General features: G+C 48.9%; 1 protein-coding gene across 1 annotated transcript in view; it reads left to right on the top strand.

Moving 5' to 3' along the window:
* POU2F3 (POU class 2 homeobox 3) overlaps positions 1-25,122 on the top strand; it is a 76,673-nt gene extending 51,551 nt beyond the window's left edge. Inside the window, exons 4-13 of the mRNA XM_059415369.1 lie at positions 6,147-6,251; positions 7,432-7,534; positions 9,820-9,902; positions 12,177-12,359; positions 12,777-12,918; positions 14,519-14,655; positions 16,297-16,458; positions 21,619-21,685; positions 22,784-22,916; positions 23,873-25,122. Of these exons, the coding sequence (XP_059271352.1) occupies positions 6,147-6,251; positions 7,432-7,534; positions 9,820-9,902; positions 12,177-12,359; positions 12,777-12,918; positions 14,519-14,655; positions 16,297-16,458; positions 21,619-21,685; positions 22,784-22,916; positions 23,873-23,912 (1,155 nt within the window). The 3' untranslated portion in view covers positions 23,913-25,122. The remainder of the gene's footprint in view (positions 1-6,146; positions 6,252-7,431; positions 7,535-9,819; positions 9,903-12,176; positions 12,360-12,776; positions 12,919-14,518; positions 14,656-16,296; positions 16,459-21,618; positions 21,686-22,783; positions 22,917-23,872) is intronic.
* Positions 25,123-26,922: the final 1,800 nt, after the last annotated feature.

Genomic DNA, 26,922 nt, shown 5'->3' with positions numbered 1-26,922 from the left:
TATCACACACAGTTGAGTGTCAGGTTTATGGAGAACCGTGGAGTCAACTTGGGTTGAAATCTCAGCTTTATTATCCACACTATGGTATCCTAGTGTGACTTTAAGCAAATTTCTTAGTGGCTCCAAGCCTCAATCTTTCCATGTGTATAATGGGTATGGTGACAAGCATACTTTATGCTCCCAAGTGTGCTCCCACTCTCTATTATATATTGATTGAATATTTGAATAATCGAATATTTGAATATTAATTTGAGTAATTAAATCGAATTAATTTGAATAATTGATTATTAATATTATATATTGTGAATTTCTTAAGTAGATTCCATCTAGCCTTTTTCCCTCCTTTTGTGGAGAAACAGTCTAGGCCTAGAGAATGGAACAGAATCACTGAATATTAGATCATGCAACAAGTTAGAATCAAGGATGGAACCCCAAGGCAGGACACATGGTTGACCCTGGACCTTGTGCTTGTTCTCTGGATGTCTTTTTTTTTTTTTTTTTTTTTAAATCATCCCCTCTCCTGGGAAGGACAGCAAAATCTGTCCATGATGGGCAGCCCAGGTAGTCACCAAAGATCTGAGTGTCATGGCAAATTACATTCACTCACCAGACGCCTCCCAAGAATGGCCACTGGGCTCAGGAACCATTTTCAGGGTTTGATTCAGAAACATGCCCAGCATTCCCCCCCCCCCTACACTGTACCTCTTGCCTCCCGCACTTTCATTTATTTGAGGGCAGCGCTGCTCTCTGTGTGGGCAAGTCAACCGTTCTGTGGAACTCCTCCCTAGACCGTAGTAGCTCTGGGCTCTTCTCCACCAGGTGTCCTGGGAGAACAAGAACAGTCTGATTCAAAGGGGATCAGGGTCAAAAAAGAGAGTTCCTGTCAACCCACGGGAAGGGAAGGCCACAGGCATCTCAGGAGGGCACCGAAGGAATGCGGTACAAAGTTGCTCAAGTCCTAGGCACCAAAGAACATTAGCAAGGATGCGTCCTCGGTGAGGGCACAGCCCCTTCCCAGAGTTATTAAACTTGAATGCATGGACTTATGTGCCAGAGGGAGAAGAAAACTTTTATGGGTTTAAAATGATGGGGTTTTTCACACATGTGTCAACACTAGCCATGCTAGGTCCTAAGAACTGAAGCCAAAACATTAACTAACATGACTGATAAGCTGGTTGCATTTCTAGAGTAGGCGCAAGCCAGGAAAACAAGGATGTGTCTTTGAAAAGTTTCTTTCCAGGAGGTGGCAACTCCAAATGGCCCGGGCTTCCTAAGAAGCTATTAGCTTATTCAAGGGTCCCCGTCTCTTCTCCGCCTTTGTCTAGAGGTTTGATGCGGTCAGGAAGACGATCCCAGTGTCTATGGGCAAAGGGGCATCTAGGCGGGTCTGTCGTAGGTCTGACTAGAGACCAGGGAATGGGTGAGGCCATCTCCCCAGGCACTTCCCAGAGACCTCTGAAGAGGCAGAAGTCTTGGACTCCCAGGGAACAACCAAGAACTATGGAAAGAGGAGAGTCTCCCAAGCGAAGATACAGACAACATCTCCTGGGGGAATCTCAGCCTTGTTCACAGAGACAAGTTACCTGCCTGCCTCCTTCCACCACTTGAAATATATTCTTAGGATATTTTCATGAGCAACGTGTTCGCTGCCAACCCTTTATACATCAGTTACAAAACAGAAACTCTTCCTTACTGCTCGGGAGAAGTGTAGAAGGGGGGAGAAAGAAAAAAAAAAAAAGTCTTGCCTGTAATTGAAGGCAGGTTGGGAGATGTTCATGCTTTGAAATTCTCCTTCTTGTGAAATGTTTATGAAACACTTTCCACAAACGAGTTATGCAACCAAGACAACAGCTTTGATCGTCTGCATTGCCAGTGATCTGTTCATTAGCGTTGGGCTGTTTCCCCCAGAGAGAACCATGTGAAACTGTATGGGAGGGGCTAGGGAGGGGTACCCCAGCACCCCCTTGCCCCATCACATGACCCCAAAACAGATGGTTCATAAGGAGGTCCGCGGGGTTGTCTGGGCCAGAACACCACCCTTGCCATCACCCACAGTCTATGCTGTCTCCTCTTCCTGGGATGTCTGCCGCACTGTTTTGTAGAAAGAGCACCAGGAGAGAGTCAGAGGATCATTCCCTTAAGGGACTTATGCCAGTGTCTTGTTATGTAACTTAATACCCATCTCTGAAGCTCTCTGGGCCTCCATGAGATGGGAAGGTAAATACTCATCCCTACACCCCCGCCCAGCTGGGAAGAGAAACCAAGTAGGAATGTCTGAAGGCTTCTAGCTCCTTAGAGGGGGCTCTCTCCTCCCAGAAGGAGGCTACTGCTTTCTCAAGCAGGTGATGTCAGGGAGTTCACTGGGCTTAGAAAAGCTAATCACACGTGACGACTTTTTACCTCCCTGGTCAACAGCCCAAGACTCAGGGTAACACTTGTGCACCGCACAGTGGGCAGAAGAAAATCCCGAACTAACAAACCTCATCTAATACGTGGACAGGATGGTCAGTGGCCGGGACAGGTTGAGGTCCTCTGTGGCGGCCCTTGTCCCACCATGGGAGTAGCCCGTCCCGAGCAGGACCTGGAGAAAGATTTCATTGACATGAGAAGAACCACAAAAGGGACCCTGGAGACAGTCTTCCCGATTCCAGGCAGGCTGTGGGTTTGGTTGGGTTTTCACAAGTAAGGGGGAAATTGGATTTTCACCCAATTTGCCTCAGGTTCTCACATTAGAAGTCAATGGGATTCCAACAGAAGCCTCTCTATCTCACCATCCAGATCCACAACCAACACCCAGTTGCCTGGAAAGGCTCCAATCTTTTCCATTCGACAGCAGTGAAAGGGATTTTTTGATTTGGGAAGGGCTTTTGTTCCTTAATTTCGGAGTTTCTCAGTCTGTGGACTCTTAGAGAATTGTCAGAGTGTGCTGAAGGCTAGAAGAGCCCTAAATGTGCCTTTCCCCACTTCTTCCCCTTCCGACAGCCACCTACCAGAACAGAGGTTTTAGAACTTATCCTCGAAAAAGGAAATCTCCTTTAGTGTCTCTGGATTTGGTTTGCGTAGGACTCTTCTCTTTGGGGGTTACTGTCAGCAGCTCACACCCAACGGCTAATGAAATATGAAAAATGAAAGAATAAAAATGTTGGTGAAACAGAAAGTCAGGAGAATGACACACGAGTTGGGGCATTGGGGTGGGGGTATTGTCAGAACGCCCCGGATGAACCCCCGAAGGGAATTTCTGCTATCAGCCGCTTCATTTTCAGAACTGGGAGGTCGGCCATGCCCCTAAAAGAGTTTGGAGGGCAATTGATCCAGGAAGCAGATGAAAGGGTGCGTTTTCTTTTATGATGGCGCTGGTTTCTGAAATTAAGTGTTGCAGGAAGACCTGGCACTGATTCTAACAGATAGCACACAGGTTGGAGGCAAAGCACATGTTTTCAAGCTCTGTCATAGCTGCACCTTCTTATCTCCATTGCGCATAACGAGTCTATAAAGGAACCCTGCCACTTGCCTCGGAGCTGGCACCATGCCAAGCCGCCCCAGGTGGTTCCACGGGCGTGGCTTTGGCTGCAATGCTCAGTGTTCTCCCTCCGTCCCCCTTCCTCCATCCCACCTCACCTATCGTCACCCCTCCTCCTCCCCCCTCCCCGCTGAGATGAGGGATGTGCTGGGGGGTGGGAGAGGGCTCTAGAAGGGAGATGCAGGGAGGGAAGGCCGGCCCCCAAAGGCTTTGCTTCAGTAAAATCTCTTCGAGCCAATCTTAAGGGTGGCGGTGGTGGTTGGTGGTGGTTTTAAATAAGTGGTCTTATCATCTATTCCTAGCTTTTTTAAACCTGCTAACAAATGTTTCCCTGGAATCTAGGATGTGAAAACTCTAATTTCTAGGGGAAGAACTAGGACACCAGAGCTTCTTAGAGGGAGATGCCAAGCGTGGGTGGGAAGAGCTGAGGGGCACTGGGGGTAGGGATGGGAGCTTGGAAATCCCTCCTGCGTGGCCATGCCTTCAGAGTTTTTCAGAAAGTCTCAACTCTCTGCCCCTCACTGTGCTACTTCCAGTTGCTTTCCCTTCCTCCTCTCTGCTTCCAAGGCTCCAGAACAGGTCTCTTTAGGTGAGAGAAGAGGGATTTGGACAGATGGTCCCTGAAAGAAGCCCCCTCTTACCAAATTTGGTGTAACCCTGGCTTGTTGGTGCTGTGTAGGTGTGCTTTACCTAAGAACGTCACAGCAACCTGGGCCAGACAAGTCTGCCCAATGCCCCGGGGAACTAGAACTTGTAATTCCGTCTTAGGACTGGAAGAGAGAAAGATCATCTAGAGTCATAGCAGATGGGAGAAAATGAGTCTCCTACAGGCTAAAAGATGGTTGGAGGTTACCTAGTGAGCTAAACTCCAGGTTAGGACTTGGAAGCAGGGTCTAGCTCCCTGCTCCATGTTCTCCTGACTGTATCCTGCTGGAGACTGTAGAGAGATGGGTTCTCTTTGTGTCTTTTATTCGATTAACTCGCATAAGTTCCCACTGTGTGCAACGCACCGCATTTAGGACACTAGCTGTTTTCTTGGTCTCTGATGTCACTCAGTAGGATCTTCCTAGCTCTCTAGCCAAAGGGAAGTCTTCCTTTTGTGATCCAAAGTCCATTTCTCTGCAGTGATGAAGCACAAATGTAGCTTCACCTGAACCTTTAACTTGGGTTAAACTAAGACGGGAGAGATTCTAGGATGTCAGTGACATTCCCAGTGTAGACCAAGAAAGTAGTTTAAGTAGGACATCTGTGGCCAAGAATTTCCATCAGAGGGTCTCCACAGTGTATTTTAAAAGATAAGGTCTAGAGCCTATGGTCTTTGTCATATTATATGAATTCAGTCACTTGGCTCCCCCCTCCCCAGTGGACTTCCTGAAAAGCTGCCAGAGGGTAGTTGTTCTCTGGGTGGGAGGAGGGGTGGGCACAAATGGTGTGTCCTGCCCTGCCCTTGGACACCTGGGAAACCCACAGGGGGGGTGCTTGGTGGAGGGAGGCTAGAGAGGGTTTAGAAGCCATCGCAGGCCCTTCGGGCTGCAACTGCAGTAGTGAGTGACTGTGAGGGAAACATGTCCCCACCTGTAGGGAGACAGGCAAAGACTGTCACCAAAGCCACATGGGTGAGGAGGGCGGGTGGCAGAAGCAGCTTAGCACACAGAAGGTGGCTAACTGCGGAAAACAAAGGAAAGGGGACAGAGGGGAAACTGGCTCCCAGACTTTGGGATTTTGTGGACCAGAAAAATAAAACACAGTATGGGGAAGATTGATAAAGGGTTGCCATTATTTTTTTAATAAAGTGGGACATTTTTATTTATTTTATTCTTGTTTTTAAAGATTTATTTATTTGAGAGAGAGAGAGAGAGAGTGCAAGCAGGGGGAGGAGGAGAGAGACAATCTCAAGCAGTTTCCACACTGAATGTGGAGCCTGACACGGACACTTGATCCCACCACCCATGAGATCATGACGTGAATGGAAACCAAGAGTCAGACGCTGAACTGACTGAGCCTCTGTGCACTCCGTGAGGTGGGGAATTTTTAAAATACTGTTTAGGGATGCCCGACTGGCTCAGTCAGAGGTGATATGACTCCTGATCTCAGGGTTGTGAGTTCGAGCCCCACATTGCATCTAGAGATGACGAAAGAAAAAAAAATTAAAAATAAACAAAAAATCAAACCCCGTTTCGATTCAGCATCATTTCACAAAGGAAATTCTAACATCTCCCCCAAGGGGGAAAAAAAAAGAGCATCAACTCAGAACTCAACAGAAATGTTTATAGTCATTGCAACATACTTATTTTTTCTCATCTCATGGAGGGAGAGGGTAAGCTGCCCTCTGCACCGGCACAGCCCACCAAACGGTACTGGGGGCAGATCGATCTGTGAACCCCTCCCCACCTGCTTACAGACTGTTCCTCCAGAGGGCCACTCGCCTCTCTCTTAGCCGTTGAAGGGCACAGGCAGGCAGGACTATCAAGCTGCAACCCCGTAGGCACCCAGCTAGCTTTGCACTCTCTGGCCTTGTCACTCATCACTCATCACCTTGACCTTCTCCAAGCCTCCCTTTCTGCCTGCCGGGGGTGGCGGGGGCGGAGGCCCAGAACTGACACTCCCCTACTGCCTCCACTTACAGATTAAAACTGAGGACCTCGGCGACTCCCTGCAGCAGACCCTCTCGCATCGGCCATGCCACCTGAGTCAAGGAGCCACGATGATGCCTGGAAACCAAATGTCCGGGGTAAATGCCAGCCCATGTCAGGGAGCCCAGATAGTCTCAGCGGGCCAGTGAGTTTAACTGAAGTCTTTTGCAACATGTCTCACCTCTAGACCTGGCTCTCAGTGAATCTAGATTGGTCTGCAAAACCGTCCTCCAGGGAATGTGAAGAAGGGATGAAGGCCTGGGGTGGGGATGAGAAGACAGGAGAGCACTCTTAAAGGGGAAGCCTGGCTACCTCTACCTCCCTGGGACAAAGGAGAACTGATCCTGCCAAAACAATGGACCTAGCAGCGTTGGGGCTGGTGTCTGCTGGCCACTTTGGGGGAGCCCTGTGCTGACAGCCACTGCTACAGACATAGAGTGGTTCTATCTCCAGTGAGCCCACTCTCCTCCCTCAAGCTTTTGCAACAAAGCCAAACCAGAACAGAGTGCTGTTGGGGGAAGAAGGAGGCACCCTAAAACAGTAACGACAAATGTCTGAGAGGGCGGATGTCCCTGTGGCCAGCCCCCCTCTTGCTCTGGAAAATCTGGGGAAGAAATACCACCCCTTTTCTAGAAAGATTTAAGATTAAAATGAGCATCCGTTCCTCTCTTCTTCATCTTTGTGCACCGAGTCCTGGAGGTCTGGATGCCCTAAGCATTGGGATTGGTATCTCCATGGTGGGAGCTGGTGGGAGGAACTCGGGGATCATGGACTTTCTGTCTAGTCAAATTTGTTGCATTAAGACCTGATAACTTGCTCCTTCCTCCAGGAGAGGTTCAGGCCCAGGAAATGGCCTAGATATGACTTTCAAGTGACATGAGATTAAAACATACAAAATTGGATGATTGGGATTACCTGCCATTTCTAGGGCGAAGCTCTGAGAGATCGGTAATCCTCAGCCCGTGCCTCTGACATTTATAGTCTAGTGGGGTGGTGAGACTGACAGACACAGACGTTAAATAACAAAGCAAAGTTTAACTATGATGGGCTGCAAGGCACTGCTTGGCCAGGCACGGGAGCTGTAACAATGCCAGCATTAATGGAATATCTACTACGTGCCAGGCACTTGAGCTACGCAGAGGCATAAGGCAAGGTCACAGCCAACAAAGTCTCTGAGTCTGGAGACCCCATGGGACAGATGGGCAACAGGCAGAGGGAGCCAGCATCCCTGGCGTGTAAATTCCGTGATATTTGTGTGTCCCTCCCCCCCGCATACAGGACATGACCTCCCTCCATCCGCTCCAGCAGCTCGTGCTCGTTCCTGGCCACCTACAGTCTGTATCCCAGTTCCTGCTATCTCAGACCCAATCTGGGCAGCAAGGTAAGAACCCTGGCTGGCGCCTCCCACACCGGCCAAGTCCAGCAACATGCCATCCCTGCTTGCTGGATGAGGGAGCCCAAGTGTGGGGCATGGGGTGAGTGGCTCACCCCTCTGACCTTAAGATCAGCTTGTCTACTTCAGCTCCCCGGGAAGGGATGCCCACCATTGCCCCTCCAGGCAGAGGAACCTTCTCTGCTTCTCCCTCTCATCTCCCTCAATTTCCTGGTCAGGACGGACTGGGGTACAAGGTAGCCAGGAGCTGGGGGCACGGGCAGGGGAAGCGGTATGGGAAGGAGGAGTTCCTGGAGATCTGCGGAGCCTGCCTGTCTCTGTTCCTTGGAAATCCTTCACCTCTGAAAAGCTGGCTGTGACTGTCTGGGTAGAGCTGCAGCGCCACCCAGAGGCTATAGAGGAGGTTTTCAGGTGTTCTTTGGCAGGGAAATTACTACCAGAGAAGGTCTCCTTGACCAAGAGCAAACAGATTAGAATATTCATAATAACAGCTAGTATTTCTTGAGCTGCCAGGAGCTCTGATGAGTGATTTTCCTGAAATTTTTCAAAATCACCTCGTGCAGTAGATAGCCATACTATGTCTCCAGTGGCATAATAAAGTTCCATAATAATTTCTCTGAAACCTGTGTTCTTGGCCATTGCCTTGTGCTGCCTCTCCCTCTCTCATCTCTACCAACTAGAGCCCGAGGGGTGGAGGAAGTAGGAGTTTTCCACCAGTGTACGAATCCCAGGTAGAGGTTTTGGAAATCCAGAATCCAACTCTGTCTTCCATCTCTAGCACTTGCCTAAATTACAGTCCCTATCCCTAGGCTCCACGGCATCTCAGAACATTTTTATAATGATGAAAAAGAACATACTTGAACCTTTACATATCTATTTTAGCCAAGCAATGTCTATCATACTCCTAGAATAGGAAAGAGAAGGTAACAGTTAATTCCATTCATCTTTAGAAGACAGTGATATCAAAATGGCCCAGACGTAGACATATAACTAATGAGGGCAGTATATGATGCAAGGGGAAAAACAAATAAACAAACAAAACCCCCCAAAATTTGGAGTCAGAAAACTCATTGGTTAATTTTTTTTTTTAATTTTAAAAATCACTTACTAGCTGTGTGTCCTTGAGAAAGTTAACCTAACCTCTCTGAATAAAAATAGAGTAAAATGAAACAAAATGGAATAATAGTAAAATATAGAATAAGAGTAAAATTCTACCTCACAAGGTTATTGGGGGTTATTTGAAATAATGCATATGAAAAGGCTTTATGCATTTCAAAATGCAGTATACATGTTAGATTACTATTAGTATTCAAGCATTTGACTCCCAGTTCAGAGCTCCTTATAAGAGCTTTTTGTTTATTTTAATAAGGAAATATTCAGCCCTGACTTTTACAGACTGGGGAGCATAAAGGTCGGCATCAGCAGCTCTGTACATCAGTGGCCCAGAGCAGCTTAGCGAGGACAGAGACCAAAGGTTCGGGTTTGGGTTCAGGGATTGGGGTGATCTGCCCCATTGTCTGCTTTGGTCACTTGATGGCTCCATTTCCGCCATGAGAGCAAGAGCTCCCAGCTGTGGTCCTTCCTAGAGGGAGGTCACCATCATGACCAGCAACCAGGCAGAGCCCTTCATGGACCATTTTCTCGGAGAGGGAAGGAGAGAGCGGTCCTCAGGCAGCACAAGGAACAGGGAGAGGCCATAGCACCAGACAGAGCTCCCAGAGGCTTGGCCCCTGGTCTTCCCTTCTCTCTCTGCCTTTCCTCCCGAGTATAAAATGTCCTCATTCTGCCAAGAGCCCTTGGCCTGGCCAGTGCAGCCTTCTGGCCACATCCACTTGGTCTGGCATCCTTGCAGACTTGCTCGGGCCTTCGCAGCCTCCTTCTACAGGCACAATGGAACTCGCCAGCTCCTCCGCTCCAGCTGCCTTTCCTTCCCTGTCGGATTTCTTCAGTCCTGGTTATCAGATCCCAGAGCAGGTTGCCCTGAGCCTCCTTAACCCATGCACCAATCCAGGCTGGCGGGCAGGCAGGCAGAAGGACTGGTTTGGGGATCCTGCTTACATATTTACCCCATGTCTCATTCACCTCCACCTGTGTGTGGCAATGCCAGGGCCGTGGCTGTAGGGGCCCTGTTCACGGGGCTTGGGGTGGGTTGAGGGACCTGATGAGGTCACAGGGGGTGGGGACAGTTATCTCGGTTCCAGAGCTGTGGAGCACGTCTTTCAGATGGCCTGGATTTTATTTGTTTGTTCCTTTGTCCCTCCCCTTTCACCCAGGTCTGCAGCCAAATCTTCTCCCCTTTCCACAGCAACAAAGCTCTCTCCTCCTCCCGCAGACTGGGCCTGGCCTGGCGTCCCAGGTAAACAACCACATTCTTCCTGTTTCCTCCAGGGATGCCTTGGCTCTTGACAGAGCAGCTCAGTGGTTTTCCCCCACCCCCTGGATGGGGGCATTTACCCCTCTGGGAACAGGGACTAGCAAGGGATTATCCCTGTTCACACGAGAGGAATGCAAGCCACGGCCATGAGAAGTGACTGACCCCATCACCTGGGGAGCCAGAAGTAAAGCCCAGAGATGTCCGCTCCTGGACTCTCCTGCTCCACAGTGCAGGCCCTCCACTCGGGCCTGGATCGGGCCCTGGCTTCACTCGCTCCATGAGGACCTGGGGTCTGCCAACTTTCCAGGGCAGCCACAGAGACCGTCAGCCCTGCCACGGGTGCTCTCAAGCCCCAAGGAGGAGACCGGAGTCCCACAGGCCTGATGTCCCAAGACCACAATGACACAGTCTCTCACCTCTGGGTCCTTCTCGAGACCCACTGCTCTAGACTGCCTCCTGCAGTGTGCATGTGTGCAGGTCGGGAGGTCTGCCATCTGCGAGAGGGGCAGCTTGCTGAGCTGCCCTGTTTCCACCCAGCGCCTGGTTGCCAGCTGGTTCCTCTGGCCGAGGCAGCCTCAGGCCAGGAGTGTGACTTGCTAAGAGCAGCGGGAGCCGGACGGGACCGGCCTTTCCTCCCCTCATCTGGCTGTCCCCGTGCAGTTAATAACTGGCACAGCTCAAGGGACAGACGTGCAGATTTGCGGGAAACAAACTGCAGAGGCCCAGGGTCGCTATTCCATGCAAAGATCCCCCATGGATCACTCAGGGCCCCGGCTCTAAAGGGCTAGAGAGGCCAGGGAAGGCGTCTGGAAGGGGAGAGGGTGCCATCTAGTGGCCGGTAGGAATGGGGACACCGGAGTCCTGAACTCTTCCACTCCCCGAGGACTCAGAATCTCATCATAGACTTAGGTCTAGAAGAGATCTTACATGGGCCTAAGATCCACTCTCATATCTTAAAATATTAAGAAGCAAAGAAACTGTTCAGAAGGTTATTAAGATTGTCCCAGGCAGCAGTAACAAGGGACTTGCTTACAGTCGTAGCAGTGAGAGTAGGGAGGAGGGGGCGGACGGGGAGATGTTTGGGGCAGTTGAAGGAATGCAACGTGGCATCTGATTGGATGTGAAAGGGAGGGAGAAGAAGCTCTAGCAAAGAACTCAGTACTTGTCGGATTAAAGAACAAATGAATCAAGGAAAAGAAGTCTCAGGAGGGCTGAGGCTTTTCCCTACAAAATAGGATCAAATCCATGAGGCTTTGGAATCATCCTCTTCTAAAAGATCCTTCACCAGGGAAAGGAGTCCTTCACTTCTCTCTGGTCCTTTTCCCTGTCTCCTCTTAAGGATGCGCATCTGAGTGGTAAATCTGCATGTCCTGGAGGAGTGAAGGAGGAAAGTTCACCCCAGTCTAGGAAAAGAGTCAGCTGGGAAGGGGAGAGAAGAGGGCTGACGTGGACCAAGTTGTCCACGTGGGCAGTGGCCCGGGGACTGGACAGGATGCCTGGCCCCCTTGGTGTGTGTTCTGCTCCTTGTGAAGTGGTGGATGTCACTCCTGACCCCAAAAGGGAAACAACATGGACTCTAGGTCTTAGGATCTATTTCTCTGTGAAAATAAACGGAAGGAAGACTCTCTCCTGACAACCATAAATGAGATCCAGGTATATTCAGATGGCACTGGAATACCTCCGATTTAAAAACAAACAACTACAACAAAACACTCTCATGAAGGAAAAGGATGGGTTAGAAAGTATAATGGCAGTCACAGGAGTTTAAAATTCTATGGAAATTCTATTAATATAACAAGTCTCAGATGTCCTCTGTTATCTTCAGTCAACACCTATTGAATGCCTGTTCCTTCCCTTTTTGGAAAAGAACAGGCAAGGCAAACAACCTTTCTCCCCCTGTCCCATTCTGAGATTTGTTTTTGGAATCTTTGTAAACAAACCCGCTAACTCCTTTTATGGTGGAAAACTGAAAGAAGGAAGTTACCTGCTCAGAGTCAAACAATGAGTCATAGCCTAAAACCCAGAAAGGCCACCTCCCTGTCTTGCACTCCTACTGTCTCTACCCAGCTATTCTAGCTATTTGCTGTCCCTTCATAGAAATCCTCAGTTCCCCCTTCCACACCACTGACAAAACAGGTATCAAGTGTACCCAGGGGTCTGTTATCCTCTAAGTGGGTCTGTTAGTACGCAATACCAGAAAACGCCATTTGATTGGTTGACTATTTGTGAATCTGTTCCGTATGTGTTCCTTCTTAGGCAATTGGGCACCCAGGGTTGCCAGGATCTTCTTTAGAACCTCATCTGGAAGCGTCCCCACATCTCCCAGTGCCCAAGCATCTACCCAGCTCTGGAGGGGCTGACGAGCCCAGTGATCTGGAAGAGCTGGAGAAGTTTGCCAAGACCTTCAAGCAGAGGCGCATTAAGCTGGGCTTCACTCAGGTCTGGTTTGCAGGGAGCCAGAAGGAACTGGGTTGAGTGAGTGGAGACGGGCTTCCTGGGTGTACGTTTCAGGAACAACCTGAGGTTTGGTGTATTTGGGGCAAGCTCATCGTGCCCCTATGTCCCAGGGAATAGGACACAGTTGTCAAGGGTAAGGAAACTGAGGACACTGCTGGGGGACAGGGGAGGAATGAGAGCCAGGCAAGGTGTTAGACACATGGGCATGACCCACTCGGAGTCTGGGGCAGGAAATGAACCAAATTCTCCCTCTGAGAGGGAAAACACCTGGAAAGGAGCCAAGAGGTGATGGGCGGGTGCTTGAAGGTTCTCTGTGTGCGTGGTTGGTGCTAGGATGGTGGGACAAAGAAGAGAAGAAGCCTGTGTCTCCAGCTCCTCCCTCTCGATCCCCACGTACAGGGAGATGTGGGGCTGGCGATGGGAAAGCTGTATGGCAATGACTTCAGTCAGACCACCATCTCGCGATTTGAAGCCCTCAATCTGAGCTTTAAGAACATGTGCAAGCTCAAGCCGCTGCTGGAGAAGTGGTTGCATGACGCAGGTAGGTGGCAGGGACACAAGGACAGCTGGTACCCTGGGAGGGGGCCAGGGACCTGTCTGTGTCGGGGCTTGAGGCAGTCACTGTGTAAGACTCCTTCTCCTCCTGAGTCTGGAACCATTTGAGAAATAAGACATGGGAGACAGGCAAGTAGAGATGGAAATGTCAGCTGACATGTCCTTTGGAGGACATGGCATTAGGTCATGAAAACTTGGCCCCATTCCTTTCTCCACGAGAAACCCACCCAGTCTAGACTTTAGGACAGCTCTCCAAAGTGAACAGTTACCCACCTTGCTCTCTGGACCATGTCTTGATTAGGAATATAGAAGTGTGGGTCCTCCAGGCTCTCGTGTGGGAGAAGGGGAGGCCATAGACACAACACAAGCCCTTTGTCTGGGTCGTCTTGAGTAGGACTTCAGAAAGCAGGGAGTTACAGTGAGCTGGACAAGTAGGGAAAGCTAACAGCAGGAGTGAGGTTGGCTGGATTCAGTCCACAGGGTGGCCTGGGAGGCGTTCCTGGGGTCAAGGGCAAAGTACGTGGAACAATGGACAGATGAGTTTGGTGTTGTGGGGCAGTGGAACAGGGCTTCCGCATGGCACTATGGATCTCATGGGCCAGGGCATTCTTTGTTGTAGGAAGCTGTCCTCTGGACTCCATAGTATTTAGCAGTTATCTTTGGTCTTTACCCCCAGATGCCAGCAGCACCTGCCTCCCACTAAAACGTGCACAAATGTCTCCCGATACTGCCAAATATCTGCTGGGGGCTTGGGGGGTACATAATTGCCCCGGTTGAGAACCAGTGGTGTAGCTTGAGAGAGAAGGTAGAGAGACCCTGTGCCAGGCCGGGCTCTGGTCAGTAGATACACATAGATGAGTGGTTACTGTGGAGAGAAAGTGTTGGGGGGGGATAAGCAGCCAAAGGGGTTACCCCCTCAGAAGTCCCTCTATGTGGAATGGGGGAGGGGCAAAGAAGCTGCCCCAGACAGGTTGCCCTTAGGCAGCTCTTCTCGGGGCACCGAAGTGAGAGAGACAACCAGAGGCGGTGAGGATCACTGGGAAGGTTCCTTATTGTTCATTTCTAGTGTGATCCCCTCCCTGATGCCTGAGTCCTTTGTGAGGGGTATCCCGGCCCATCGGTCCTCCCTCGGCTCCAACACTTAAACACTGAAAAGAAAATGACTTCCACGCCATATTCTGCCACTGAGTGCCAGTGCTTTTAGCTGCAAACGCCATTTCCCATTTTACTCAGTATTCAGGCATCCCTGGGGAAAAAAACAGACTCATGAGTGTTCCTTGTAGGATCTCTGCCTGCACACACTCACCCCTAGCCAGCCACTGATGGCCAAGTGTCCCTGAACCATGACTGCAAACACGGGAGGCACTGGCGTGGGAGTCGCGGAGGACCTTCGCCCAGACCTATGAGCAGAAGCAGGACGCTTGGCCTGTCCCAGTTCACCTGCAGGGGGAGAGGGTGGGTCTTGAAAGAGCCACTGCACAGCTTACCGGGAAGCGGGGTCGGACTTCAAGGCCATGAACACAGAGCCTGGCCCAGCCAGTGCGTTCTCTTCTCTGAACTTCCTTTGACTTTCCGCCTCCCGACAGAAACCTCTCCATCAGAGCCCTCAATGAACACCCCCAGCTCTTTCCCTAGCCTCAGTGAGGTATTCGGTAGGAAGAGGAAGAAACGGACCAGCATCGAGACCAACATCCGCCTGACTCTGGAGAAAAGATTTCAAGATGTGAGCGGCTCCTCCGGGCGGGAGCGGGTGGGCTGATGTACACGGTTGGATGAGCGGGCACACTCAGGGAAAGGGTCGCAAAGCAAGCACACACACCCTCTGCTGCCCTCTATGTATGCCCATGAAGGGAACTGCCAGCAACTTCTTTCCCCATGGACCCCTCTTGCCCTGACATTTTTTGGGGACCTAATGTCCCTCTCACTGGGAGTCTTAAGGGATGACATCTGGGGTCCCAGAAGAGGGTGGATCTCTTGATCCAGCTGTGGCAAAGCCAGGCCACTGTATATAAATTTTTTATTTTTTCTTTAAGTATAGTTGATGTACTATATTATGTTTCAGGTATGCGACAGGCATTCCACTGTTTTATACCTTACAAAGTGCTCATCATGATAAGTAGAGTTACCTGGAATTCTTTACTTTCTATGCATTGATTTATATATTTTTTAAAATTATATATGTAGTAAATGCTCATTGTGAACAATTAGGAAAACCCAGGGAAGTAGAAAGAAAAAAACCTGCCATTAAATGGCATCTACATGTCTTTCCTTCTCTTTCTCTCCTCCACGTGTGTGTAAATGCTTGTGATCATGTTATACGTACATTTGTTTGAACGTGTAGCAGAAGCATTTTCCTGAGCCAGTATGTGGCAGCTGATAACACCAGCTCGTGCCCTGTGGAAGCTGGGGAAGGGGAAGAGGGGGAAACAGGTGCATCGAAACAGCTTCTAGTTGGGATCCCTCAGGTACCAGCTTCCAAAGCTTCGGTTCACACCACACAGGGCCCTAGAGGACGTGCCATTGGCCTCATTTAACATTGTGTGCCCGGGGCCTTCAAGACTGCTGCCCACTCCAGCAGATCCACCAGGACATCTGGCTGAAGGATTCGACGGCCGCTTCCTGCTGGCAGGATGACAAGAGCAGGCTTTTCCTGCTGATTAGGTTTCTGGAGCAAGGGAGGGGGCTAGAGGAAGGAGAGAAAGGGGCTGAGATCAAAGATTGGGTGGAAGGAGAGGATGGAACAAGAGAGTGTTTAATATATATAATAGATACATTATTATATTGATATATGACATATACATTATTATATTAATAGATGATATTTAATGTATAATATAATAGATACTTTATATATATATTATCCCCACAGTCTCGATGGATCCACATGCTTTGTCTTTATTTTTTCCTATTTTGAGGTAGGACAGGAAGTTGTAACACAAGAAAGGGATATCGGGGCATGAGGGGAACGTGGGTTTCGGGATTCTGCCTGCCCTGCACAACTCAGCAGCAGACTCCTCTTTTCAAAACTCCTGAAGGGAGAAGTGACAGAAGGGGAGAACATTGATGGCTCCTCTGTTCTGTGGCAGGCCCTACGCTGGACAGTTGACACACCCTTTCTCATTTTATCCTCACAGAGATCCTCTCCAGGAGATATTATTCTCACTTCATAGGTGTAAGACTGAGGCTCAGAGAGGTTAAGGCAGTTTTCTAAGGATCCACAGTAACTGATAAAGCCAGTATTCCATCCTATGTTGATGCTATTCGGTCCATCTCTTGTTCCCTTGGAACATCCGGCCCCCGTCCCCGATTCTTGACCCTCTTCCCTTTTCCTCCTGACCACATTCTATCCATTTGGTGTCTGTAGAACCCCAAACCCAGCTCAGAGGAGATCTCCATGATTGCAGAGCAGCTGTCCATGGAGAAGGAGGTGGTCAGAGTCTGGTTCTGTAACCGACGTCAGAAGGAGAAGAGGATCAACTGCCCTGTGACCACACCCATCAAATCACCCATCTACAACTCCCGCCTGGTGAGTGCCGGGACCAAGCTGCCACCAGGCACTAGGGGGAGGGACAGGAACGGTGCCTGGAGGACACCATGCTGGGGAAGATGGCAGTCAGGAGTTCCAAGCGGCTTGCCATAAATAAATAAATAGGCAGAAAGATGCCACCTATAAAATCTACAGCATATAAAGGAGAATAAAGAAGGGTAAGGAGATTGAAAGTAACTGTGGAGAGATGCCTTTTTAACACCGAGGTCAGAGAGGACTTCCCTGGTCAGGTGACATTTGAGTGGAGCCCCAAGTGTTGAAAAGGAAAGAACTTTCTAGAACAAAGGGTGTTCCAGGCAGAGGGATGAGCAAGTAAAAAGAGCTGACATGTTTGAGGAAGAGAAGGAAGCCAGTGTGGCTGGGGCAGGGTGAGGAAGGAGGAGAGAACGGGAGGGAAAGTCAGAGGAGTAACACAGAGCAGACCACCCAAAGCTCATGGAGGTCACTGAAAGGACCTTGGCTTTGAGTTTGGATGAAGTAAGCCACTGGAGAGCTAGGAGTGGAGAAGTCTGGGCTGGCTGAGGTGGGCTGCCGTGTGGAGAATAATCTAGAAGCAGGACACAGGTGAGGAAACACAATAACCAGGCTGTGCACAGAGGTAGCTTAGGCTAAGATGGTAGCCACAATGGAGATGAGAAGTGGTTGGATTCTGAATACACTTCAGCCATGGAGCCAGCAAGATGTGCTGTCAGCTCAGATACAGAGCACAAGAGATGAGCCCAAAGGGTTTTGGCTTGAGCAACTGGTGGGAGGTGTTGCCATTTTTTTTTTTTTTAAGGTGACAAAGAATGTCAGAAGTACAAATATAAGGGAAAAGACTAAGAATTTGGAACTGGTCAGCTTAAGCTGGACACTCATCTAAGCATCCAAGAAAAATGAAATGCCAAGTAGACAGTAGTATCAATGATTCTGGAGGTCGGGGAGAGGTTAGGGCTGGGAATAATCTGCAATTTAGGGAGACCTGGAAGTAGGAAATATCTTCTCCATCCAGGGAGAGGTGGTGCCTAGAGGGTAGAGGTGGGAAGGTTCTTCTTCATCCTTGGGGATGATAGGGTTGTAAGGTTAAGGGAATTAGGACAATGACATTGTCCTCAAATCTTCCAGCACTCAAAGGTGGGAGAAATTCAGCCTTGTCTGGGGTGTCTCATACCAATGACACCATTGTTCATTCCTTCATCAAACATTCCTTGACCATATACCATATATTGATCTTCAGGTAGAGTGCTGAGGGTACACAAATCTGTCCCCTGTCCCCGGAGGATCTTGCCACCTAGCAGAGGAGACAGACAAATAAACAAATGATAAACCACATGATAATTTCTCAAGGAGAACTTAGGGGTTGCAGGGAACAAAGCCTTGCAAGGTAGTGGTTAGAGAAGGCTTCCCCAAGGAGATAATTAATACCTGAGCTGAGTCTAAAAGGACAAGGAGTGAAGAGGCAAATAAGGGTGGGGTGGAGTTCTCATGCGGGAGAGTATGGGAACCGCAGGATGGAGCAGAGAGAATGAATGCATGACACGTCCCCGGAACTGTAGGTAACCACCTGTCCTGTGAGGGATGTTGAAAGATGAGGCTAGACAGGCAAGCAAGGCCAGACTGAGGCGACTATGAGCAATGCCAAGGACTGCGAAGACTTAGAGGAGTCTGAAGGATTTTGAGCAGACCATTGGCACCATCAGATGTGCCTGCAGCGTAAAAGGTGGTTTGGGAGACAGAGGACTGGTTGTAGGGAAACCAGCAAGGATATGTCTGCAATTATCCAGGAGAGAGGTATTGAGGGCCGAAACAAAGCTAGCGGGTAAGAATGAGGGGCTCTGAGAGACTCAAGAGATAATTAGAAGGTAGACTTATTAGGTCTTGGGTAATGAATGGGAGATTGGGTGGGGGGCAGGGAGAATGATGAAGGAAAGGGAGTACTCTCAGCTGACTCTTGGCATTCAGGTTGGGCTGATGGGGCAGGAGTTATGCCATTGATGTGACAAGCAAACACAAGGGGACGAGCTGATTTGGGAGTAGGAGGAAGTGATGATTCCTGTTCTTTATATCCTTATAAGGTACAATGAAGCCTGTGGGACACCCAAGTGGGAATGTTTTTGGGTACCTGGAATTATGGGTCAGAAGGTCAGTAGAGAAGGTCAAGATGGAGACATGGATCCGGGAGTCATAAGCATAAGGTGGTGGTTGAAATCTTGGGGGAGGAGGAGTTCAGTTATGGAGTTTGTACAGGGGAGCCAAGAGAAAAGTCTAGATCTTAACCTTAGGGATCACCAGCATCTGAGAGACAGGTACAGGAGGAGGATCAAGGGAAGACACTAAGAAGGAGTCTCCAGAAGAGGCAAGACATGGTGGTGAAGATGTGAAGAGGCAGTGAACCCCTCTGGGAGGGCTCTGGGAGCCCAGAAGAACACGGATCAAAACCACTCTAATTAGAATGGGGTCTGGGAGGGCTGACCCCCTAATCTGTTTGCAGAACAAATTAGAAGTTTGTGAGAACAGCACCCCAGGCTGGAGGAACCATCTGTGAGAAGGTACAGAATTATAAAACAACATGCTGCATTTGGAGAATCACAAGCACTTCCATCTGGCTGAAGCGAAGGCTTGGGGACTGAGAGGGGTTGATGAGGGCTGGCTCACGATGGGCCATAGATACTAAATTACCCTGCAAGCTCTAGGGAACCACTGAAAATTGGAAGTTGGAGGCAACATGATATTCATTCATGGTTCCTTTCTTAAATATTTATTGCATACCCACCAAATGTTTGGCACCGGGACACGGTGGTACACAGGATGCCTGAGATCTCTCTGCTGGCAGTCTGGCAGGGAAAGCAGACATTGAACAAAGGCTCTCTGGGATGAAATCTCCAGAGGAGAGGTAGGATTTAGAGGATCTAACCTAGGCCAGGGTGTCAGGGGCTTTGCTGAGGAATGACGCTCAAACTAATGGCAGAAGCATAAGTAGACAGTCATGGGGTTGGGGGTGCACAGGGAGGAGAGAGTGCAGGGAAGAACATTCCAGGCAGAGGAAAGAGTGTCTACGAGGGCCCTGAGGCTGGGCAGGGTGGAAAAAGGAAGCGTAGCAGGCTGGAATGGGCTGGAACCCAGGGAGGGAGAATGAGGAGGCTGGAGTGCTGGGCGGGGTGGGGGTGAGGTTCTGTCAGGCACATTAAGGAAATGGAACCACGGCAGAGGAGCATTGAAATCTTTAAACACGGGGCTAGGGGAGGTAGGTCCTCATTTTGGTTCAACCCCAACCCAGGACACCCACATGGAGAAAAGCAGTGGGAAGCATAGAGGAGCTGGGCAGGGGCCTGATTCCTTCTCATCGTTCAGGCAACAAGTATTGACTGAGCACCTGCAAAGTTCCAGGCATAGTAGCAGACATGGTAGTAGAATGCCACAGGCATCATACTGCCCCTGGGAAGCCAGCAGCCTAGTTCCGGAGAAAGATGTTAAATAAGTAATGACCGTTCATGCTCGTGATGTTATAAAGGAAGCAGAGAGACAAAGTGTTCTGACTCTGCTGCTCCTCAAGTCTCCTGGGGACAGCCTCGTTGGGGCTAGGACATAGTTTCTTCTGCTCTGATATGATCTCCGGGATATACAGTTAAGCCAAAAAAAAAAAAAAAGATATGGTACCAACCACTGTGGGCAGAATGCTACCATTTATATAAACAATTAAAAAGGGGGAGCCATTTTTACCAAGATATATATATCTGCTTACATATGCGTAGCCTGCCTCCAGAAGGAAACAGAAGAAGCTGGTCACAGTGACTAAATACATTATTTATTTTAAAACAACAACAAATGTCATGGGTGTGCCAATAGGGAGGGGAGGAGGAGGAGGAGAGGGAGAGAGATGGTTGATAACATCTCTTACCACGGGGCCTCACACCTGTCCCCACCCTTCGTGGGCCCCCTGCCTACTGAGGAGGCTTCTTGTAAACGGGCAGGTAAGTGAAGACAGGAGAACTGTAGCTGATTAGTTGGGAAATGAGTACATGCTGCATCCTGTTGCGAAGGGATGATCCAAACCAGGGAGGGGAGGAATCCCAGCTCCCCCGAGCAGAACTTCTTTCCAGCGTCCTTTGAAAACATCGATCGGACCTTCTCCTATCGGCGTGAGAAGAATGAAGGGGAGGCGAGGTACGCCGACTCCAGCTCAAATGAAGAAAGGACAGTGTCCAGAGACGGTGGACGGCTTCCTTCAGGGAGGAAGGGAACGAGCATTTAACAAACCTGGCACTCTTTGCCAGGCGTTGAATTGGAAGCTTTATGGACGTTATCTTATTAAATCTTAATTAAAAGGAAATATAAGGGAGGTATTACCTCTGTTTTGTGGATGAGAAAACCAGATCTCAGTGGGGTTAGGTCACTTGCCCAAAGTCACATGGAGCATTATGGTGAAATCAGGGTCTCACCCCTCGATCTGCTGGGTCCCCAAGTCCATTCTTTTTCTATTACATCTTGTTCTAGGTTGTGCTAAGGTAGTTAATCTCAAGGGTTTAAACTGAATCCTCTTAAGTCCCTTCCCAATCTCAGAGTTGATGAAGCTGTGAGGTCTCCAGGACCAAATGAACAGTTTCAGGGTCCAAAGTTCAGCACCCCCCCCTCCAGTTTTTTTCTGGGGAGTGGAGGGTCCTCTCCTGTATCAGACTGGGAAGCCTGGAACAGGGTTGTCAGAGCTGGGCTCTGCTGCCCTGAGCAAAGGGATCTTTTATTTAAAAAAAAAAAAAAGAAGAAGAAGAAGAAGAAGAAAGAAAAATAAAAGGACTGGGGACTGGCGAACATCTAGCCAACCGATAGTGTCTGCCCCAGCAGGAGTCCAGAGGTGGCACCTCTTGTTACCCAGCACTCAGCACCGCCATGCTGAAGAGCCTTGCCAGGGACCACAGCAGGGAGGACAGGGCCTGGTCTCAGCAGCAGGCCCCTGCCAGAGCAGGCCGGAGCTGGAGCTGAAGCTGCACATGGTCCGGAGGCCTTCTTGTGGAAGCGGGATAGAGCGTAGGTTTGGAACAAAGCAGTCATCAAGAAAGCTGAGCCCTGCTGTCTGCACTCTGGGGGCCCAGCACCCTGGGAGAAGCACTCAAGTTCGGACAAGGGAGCAGACACAGACATTTACAAGCTTCTGTTGCCTTTCAGGTCTCTCCCTCTGGATCTCTGGGTCCCCTCTCTGTCCCTCCTGTCCACAGCACCATGCCTGGAACAGGTGAGCTTTGCCATGGGGTTTCTGAATAGCTCCAGAAGCCCTTTCAACAGGGGGACAGTAGAGGTGAACAATAACTGCTTAGGTCAGCATTCCTTAAATGTCTTTCGAAGGCTATGAAAATCTGTGCTAGAAAAGAAGGGTTCCACCATCGAGTGAGTTTGGGAAATGCTGAAGAAGCCAAGTTGAAAGCGTCTGCTTTCTGTCTCATTTGCCACACTTCTCCACACCAGAGTGCACTTAACAGCCCTGAAGGAGCTGTATGGAAGGCAGGGTCTTCCAAGCCAGTTTCCTATAGAACTCTACTTTTCAAAAAGTACGTAGAGCCTTTCAAAGAACGAGGAAGGTGACCATCTGTCTGGATGTGCCCAGGGCAGTCAGTGTCTGCCTCTTGTCCTGACCTAATGATCGAGAGCCCAGCTTCCCATTCCTCAAAGTCCCTTGGCTTGCTTGGATGGTAAGCTATCTGTCACCTTACTCACAGAACACTGTTTGGGAAATCCAAAAACGAGAATCCAAATCTGCCATTTCCAGAAGACAAAAATGTGTTTTGGGGAAGTGAAACAAGGCGCCACGGGCCAGGGTTAGTGAATGGCCAGGAACCGAGACTTGGGTCTCCTCTCTCCTGGCTGTGCTCTTTCTAGAAGACTGTGCATCTTTTTTGTGGAAATGGGCACACCGGAGAGGCTGTGCTCTCAGATTCTCTTTCCCTCCTCTGTTCACTGTTCTCTCTCTCCTCCCCTCCTTTCCGAGAGCCCTTGTTCTGGGCCCCTCCCATCTCTTGGTCTGGGGCTACGTATGCCCAGCCCAGGGTGTGTCCTGGAGTAGGATGATTTTGGCATCTGTCCTTTTGCATTTGGCAAGTCTTGGACCTGCAGAACCAGCCACACCGTTCTCCAGGGTCCGTGCTGGGAAGAGCATTTATGATGAGAGCCCTCTGGGGCCGGGTGTTGAAGCTAATGTCCCCGGAGTGGGCAGATGGGTGGGACACAGGGAGGAGTGGGAGTTCTCTGGGGAGACATGTCTGAGGGCCATGTCAGGAGGTTCCAGGACCCAGCAGCATTATTTTCCCCTTGTTTTTTTGCCTCTGTTCATCCTCAGTAACGTCATCCTGTTCCCCTGGGAACAACAGCAGGCCTTCGTCTCCTGGCTCCGGACTCCACGCCAACAGCCCCACTGCATCTCAAAATAACTCCAAAGTGGCAGTGAGCTCCTCCAGTTTTAACTCTTCGGGGTAAGGTGGAGGAGAGAGTTCCGTGACATTCTAGCAGGGTCAAGGGACATGTGAGATGTTGGGTCCATACCTCTGAAAAGAAAGCTTGTCACAGGACTGGAAAGGGGAGTGGGGAGACGGGTGGGGGTGGGGGGCTGAGTGGAGAGCCAGGCTGGACCATATCCCTAGGGAGTGGGCTTTAAAGAGAAACTTCAGCCAGTGAGCAGTCCTGGCAAGGAACTGATGTCAACAAAGCCAAAATTTCCATCCTCACTGGGAGGGTGGAAATTTCCAAACACTCCTATTAGAAAGGACCAGGTCCTTCAGTGGGCTTCGGAGTGCTCCACTTCCTGCCAGGAACCCTGTTCTCGGGGTGTTCTGACATGAGCCTGTGAGCCGGAGCTGTCCGTGTGGCTGACAGGAGAGAGGAAGCTTTGCTGTTCCCCGTCTGGAGTGCCTGCCTGTGAGGCAGTGAGGGCAGCGGCCTCGGGGGCCCAAGAGTCTGCTCTAAAAGCTATTCTCAGAGCAGGTGCCTTGAGGGAGTCTTCCCTGACTCAGAACAAAGCAGAGGTTTGAAAGTTAGACGTTACCTTGTGGGAAGAGATTAATCCACTTGACCAAAACCAGGCCATTCAGCAAAGGCAGCCAGCTCTTACTGGCCTACAGGTGCACAGTGCAAAATATTGGGACTCCTCAACCACTCCCACCAAAAAAGAAGGAAAAATCTATATAATGTATGTTTTAAAAACGTTTTGAGATAGAAGTCACACACCATAAAAATTACAATCTAAAACGTGCGATGCCTGGATTTTAGTGTCTTCACAATTTTCTATAACCATCACCATAATCCAATTCCAGAATGTTTTCATGACCCCCAGAAAGAAACCCCATATTCCTGTTAGGAGTTCACTGCCCATTCGCCTCTTCCCTCAAACCATTAGCAGCTTTATGGTTGACTTGCTTTTCCTTCCTTCCAGATCTTGGTACCGATGGAATCATCCCACCTACCTCCACTGAGACCAAAAAGTTTCTCGGAAACCACCTGGCCCTGTATGCCCCCCTGGAAGGAAGGGAATCATGCCCTCTCTGAATGGACAGATTACTGTCAGAAGAGTGGAAGAGAATCCCCACTGCCATCCCAAGTTCTTGGTTCTTCAGGTGTGAGGGCCTCCAGAGATCCAAACTGTGACTAAACCATGTGCTGGCTCCCAGTGCTCTTGAAACACATTCCCCCTCTCCCCGAGGTGTTCCCTGTTTTCACCTTCTTTCCCCATGCTCCAACCCTCTAGCTCTAAATACTTCCCATGGTTTCCCTGTGGCAGTCGTCTTTCCGAGAAAGGATACCTTGTCATTATTTTCCAACTCATCCATGGGCTTCTGGGGACAGTGGTTTGACTGGTGTGCCAAACAACCAGAGGAAGAGATTATGGCTTGACTCTGAACTTGGCCACAATCGCTGAACTGATCTCTAAATTCTGTGAAAAGATTGGAATCTGATGTCTCCACCAAATCCTGGATGCTTTCTGTTGAGCAAACCTTTTCGACCGAATCTTCATTTTACTCCAGGTTTTCTGTAGCCCCGACCCCTTTTCTAGAACCGAATCCACTCATGATGGCCTTTTCCAGGTTCCCTCCTTTTAACAGAAGGCCGAGCCACCCTCAGTCCCCTGGGCGCATTTCTCTGCCCATAGGTGCTCTTCCGTGTGCTACACCTGCTCCAGAGTTCAGGAGTGTTATTCCTTCTCTCCTTCCTTGTCCTTATCTGGTCCCCCCCCCCCGCCCCCGCCCTCCCGGCTGCAGGAGGAGGAACACAAAAGCAAACATGTAACGATTATGTTGGCAGATTCCCTGTATATAGCCCCTTCCTGTGTTTGCAGCTACCTTCCCTCCATCATGTGGAATTTTCCAGCAAAATGTTTAACTCAGGTGTGAATTTTGAAGATATCTCTGTAATATTTTATCTCCTTTTTAAAAAAAGAGAAAGAAAGGAAAAAAAATGCCAAAGTGTGAAATACTGTGCTAGCTTCCACAAGAAGAGTTCCCACATGGGCTGGGAATGTTTGTTGACTTCTCGGGAACATTATCTCTAGTCTCCTTCTTTGTGGGCCAGTGTGTAGAGAAGCAACATGAAGCCGTTCCAGCAATGGTAACTTTTTTTTAGGGAAAAAAAAAAAAAAGAAAAGAAAAAAGACTGTATATCCAAGAAAATGTTGAGATTCTAAGGAATCTCTCTGTTCCTAAATAAATTTGTATAGTTATGATATAAATGATTCCACTATTGATAAGAAAAGGTTTAGATCATTGTTCTGTGTCTTTTCTTGAGGGGAGGGATAGGAGTGCATGTAGTGAAACGGGATTGGGGGAGCACCCAGCTGGCTCAGTCAGTAGAACATGCAACTCCTGATCGCAGGGTTGCCAGTTCGAACCCCACACTGGGTGCAGAGATTACTTTAAAAAAAAAAAATGGGAAGGGGGAAAATGTTTCAGGTTGGTATATTAAGTCTGTTACTCCCCGGACTGATATGCTAAAGATGACATACATACATTAATACAGGGCTTCAAAGAGTTCAGGGTTCTTACTCTTTTTGACAGAACTATCTTGAGGGCAGAGTAGCAGGAAACTGGTTGAAAGGGAGAAGATTTTTAAGTGGGAGGATGTTAAATGTTTAAGACCAAGTCATTCAGACTTTAAAGCTGGAGGCAGAGGCTGAAAAGCTCATATTGCAGATATCCTGAAGGTCAACTATTAAATATTCACAATGGGAAGCAACAGGTATGTAAAGGAAAGCATAATCCAATAATCAAATATATTTGGCTTTTGAATGCACTGTGACTTTTGCTGAGGGGCTGAGGGACCAGGAAGCTCTCCCGGTGGTTTTTCTTAGGTTAATAAAAATTTCAATAGCTACCATTCCTGAAGGATGACCTGTGGGAAAGGGAGGCCCTTCAAAAATGTCATGGCTCATGGGGAAACACTGAAATTGGGATGAAACATTTGTTGTGAACAATATCTAAGTGCAAAATCTCTATGTAAATAATTAAGACTTAACTGTTTCCGGTGTTTGGGCCTTATATTCAGACTAATATTTCATGTCACAAAGCTGAAGAAGGAAGCCAACTTGTAGTGGTTGCTGTCTCAAGAAAAGATCCAGTTGGAAGGGACTAGGTATGCGGCCAAGAGACAACAAGAGGAGCCTTTGGGACTCATTTAAATCTATAAAGGGACAGCTCTGTGACCCAGGAGCCCATGGGTAGTTACATTGTCCATAATGCTGGTTTTCTCTCCCTTTCTTTCTTCCTTCCTTCCTTCCTTTCTTTCTTTTCCATCGCTGGATGGGTACAAACCACATACTGATTTTCATTCATTTCATCTTTAAAAAAGTTTTATTTTTTTAGAGCCGTTTTAGATCTACACCAAAATTGAGAGGAAGGTACGGAGATTTCCCATACATCCCCGCCCCTTCACATACATAGCCTCCCCCATCATCTACTAGAAAGTACTTTTTTTTTTTTTTTTTAACCAAGAAAGAATCTACATTGACATACAGTGATTATTCAAAGTTCACAGTTCATCTTAGAGCTCACTCCTGGTGTTGCATGCGCTGCAGGTTTGGACAAAAACACAATGACCTATACCCATCCTTGTAATACACAGGGTATTTTCACTGCCCTAATCCTCTGTGCTCCACCTGTTCGCTTCTCTCTCCTACAACCTGCAACCACGGATCTCTTTACTGTCTCTAATAGCTTTGCATTTTCCAGAATGTCCTATAGTTGGAATCATAGTACATAACCTTTCCCGATTGGCTTCTTTCACTTAGCAATATGCATTGAAAATTTCTCCATGTCTTCATGGCTTCATAGCTCATTTCTGTTTAGCACTGAATAAATAATATTCTATTGTCTGGATACACCACAGTTTATGTATCCATTCCTCTACTGAAGGACATCTTCGTTGCTTCCCAAGTTTGGGCAATTAAGATGAAAGCTGCCCTAAACATCTCTGTGTGGGGTTTTGATGTGGACA

Source organism: Mustela nigripes, chromosome 1, assembly GCF_022355385.1.
Source record: "Mustela nigripes isolate SB6536 chromosome 1, MUSNIG.SB6536, whole genome shotgun sequence".
NCBI classification, from domain to species: Eukaryota; Metazoa; Chordata; class Mammalia; order Carnivora; family Mustelidae; genus Mustela; species Mustela nigripes.
The sequence above is the reverse complement of the archived record's forward strand: the minus strand, read 5'-3'. Positions and strand labels throughout refer to the sequence as shown.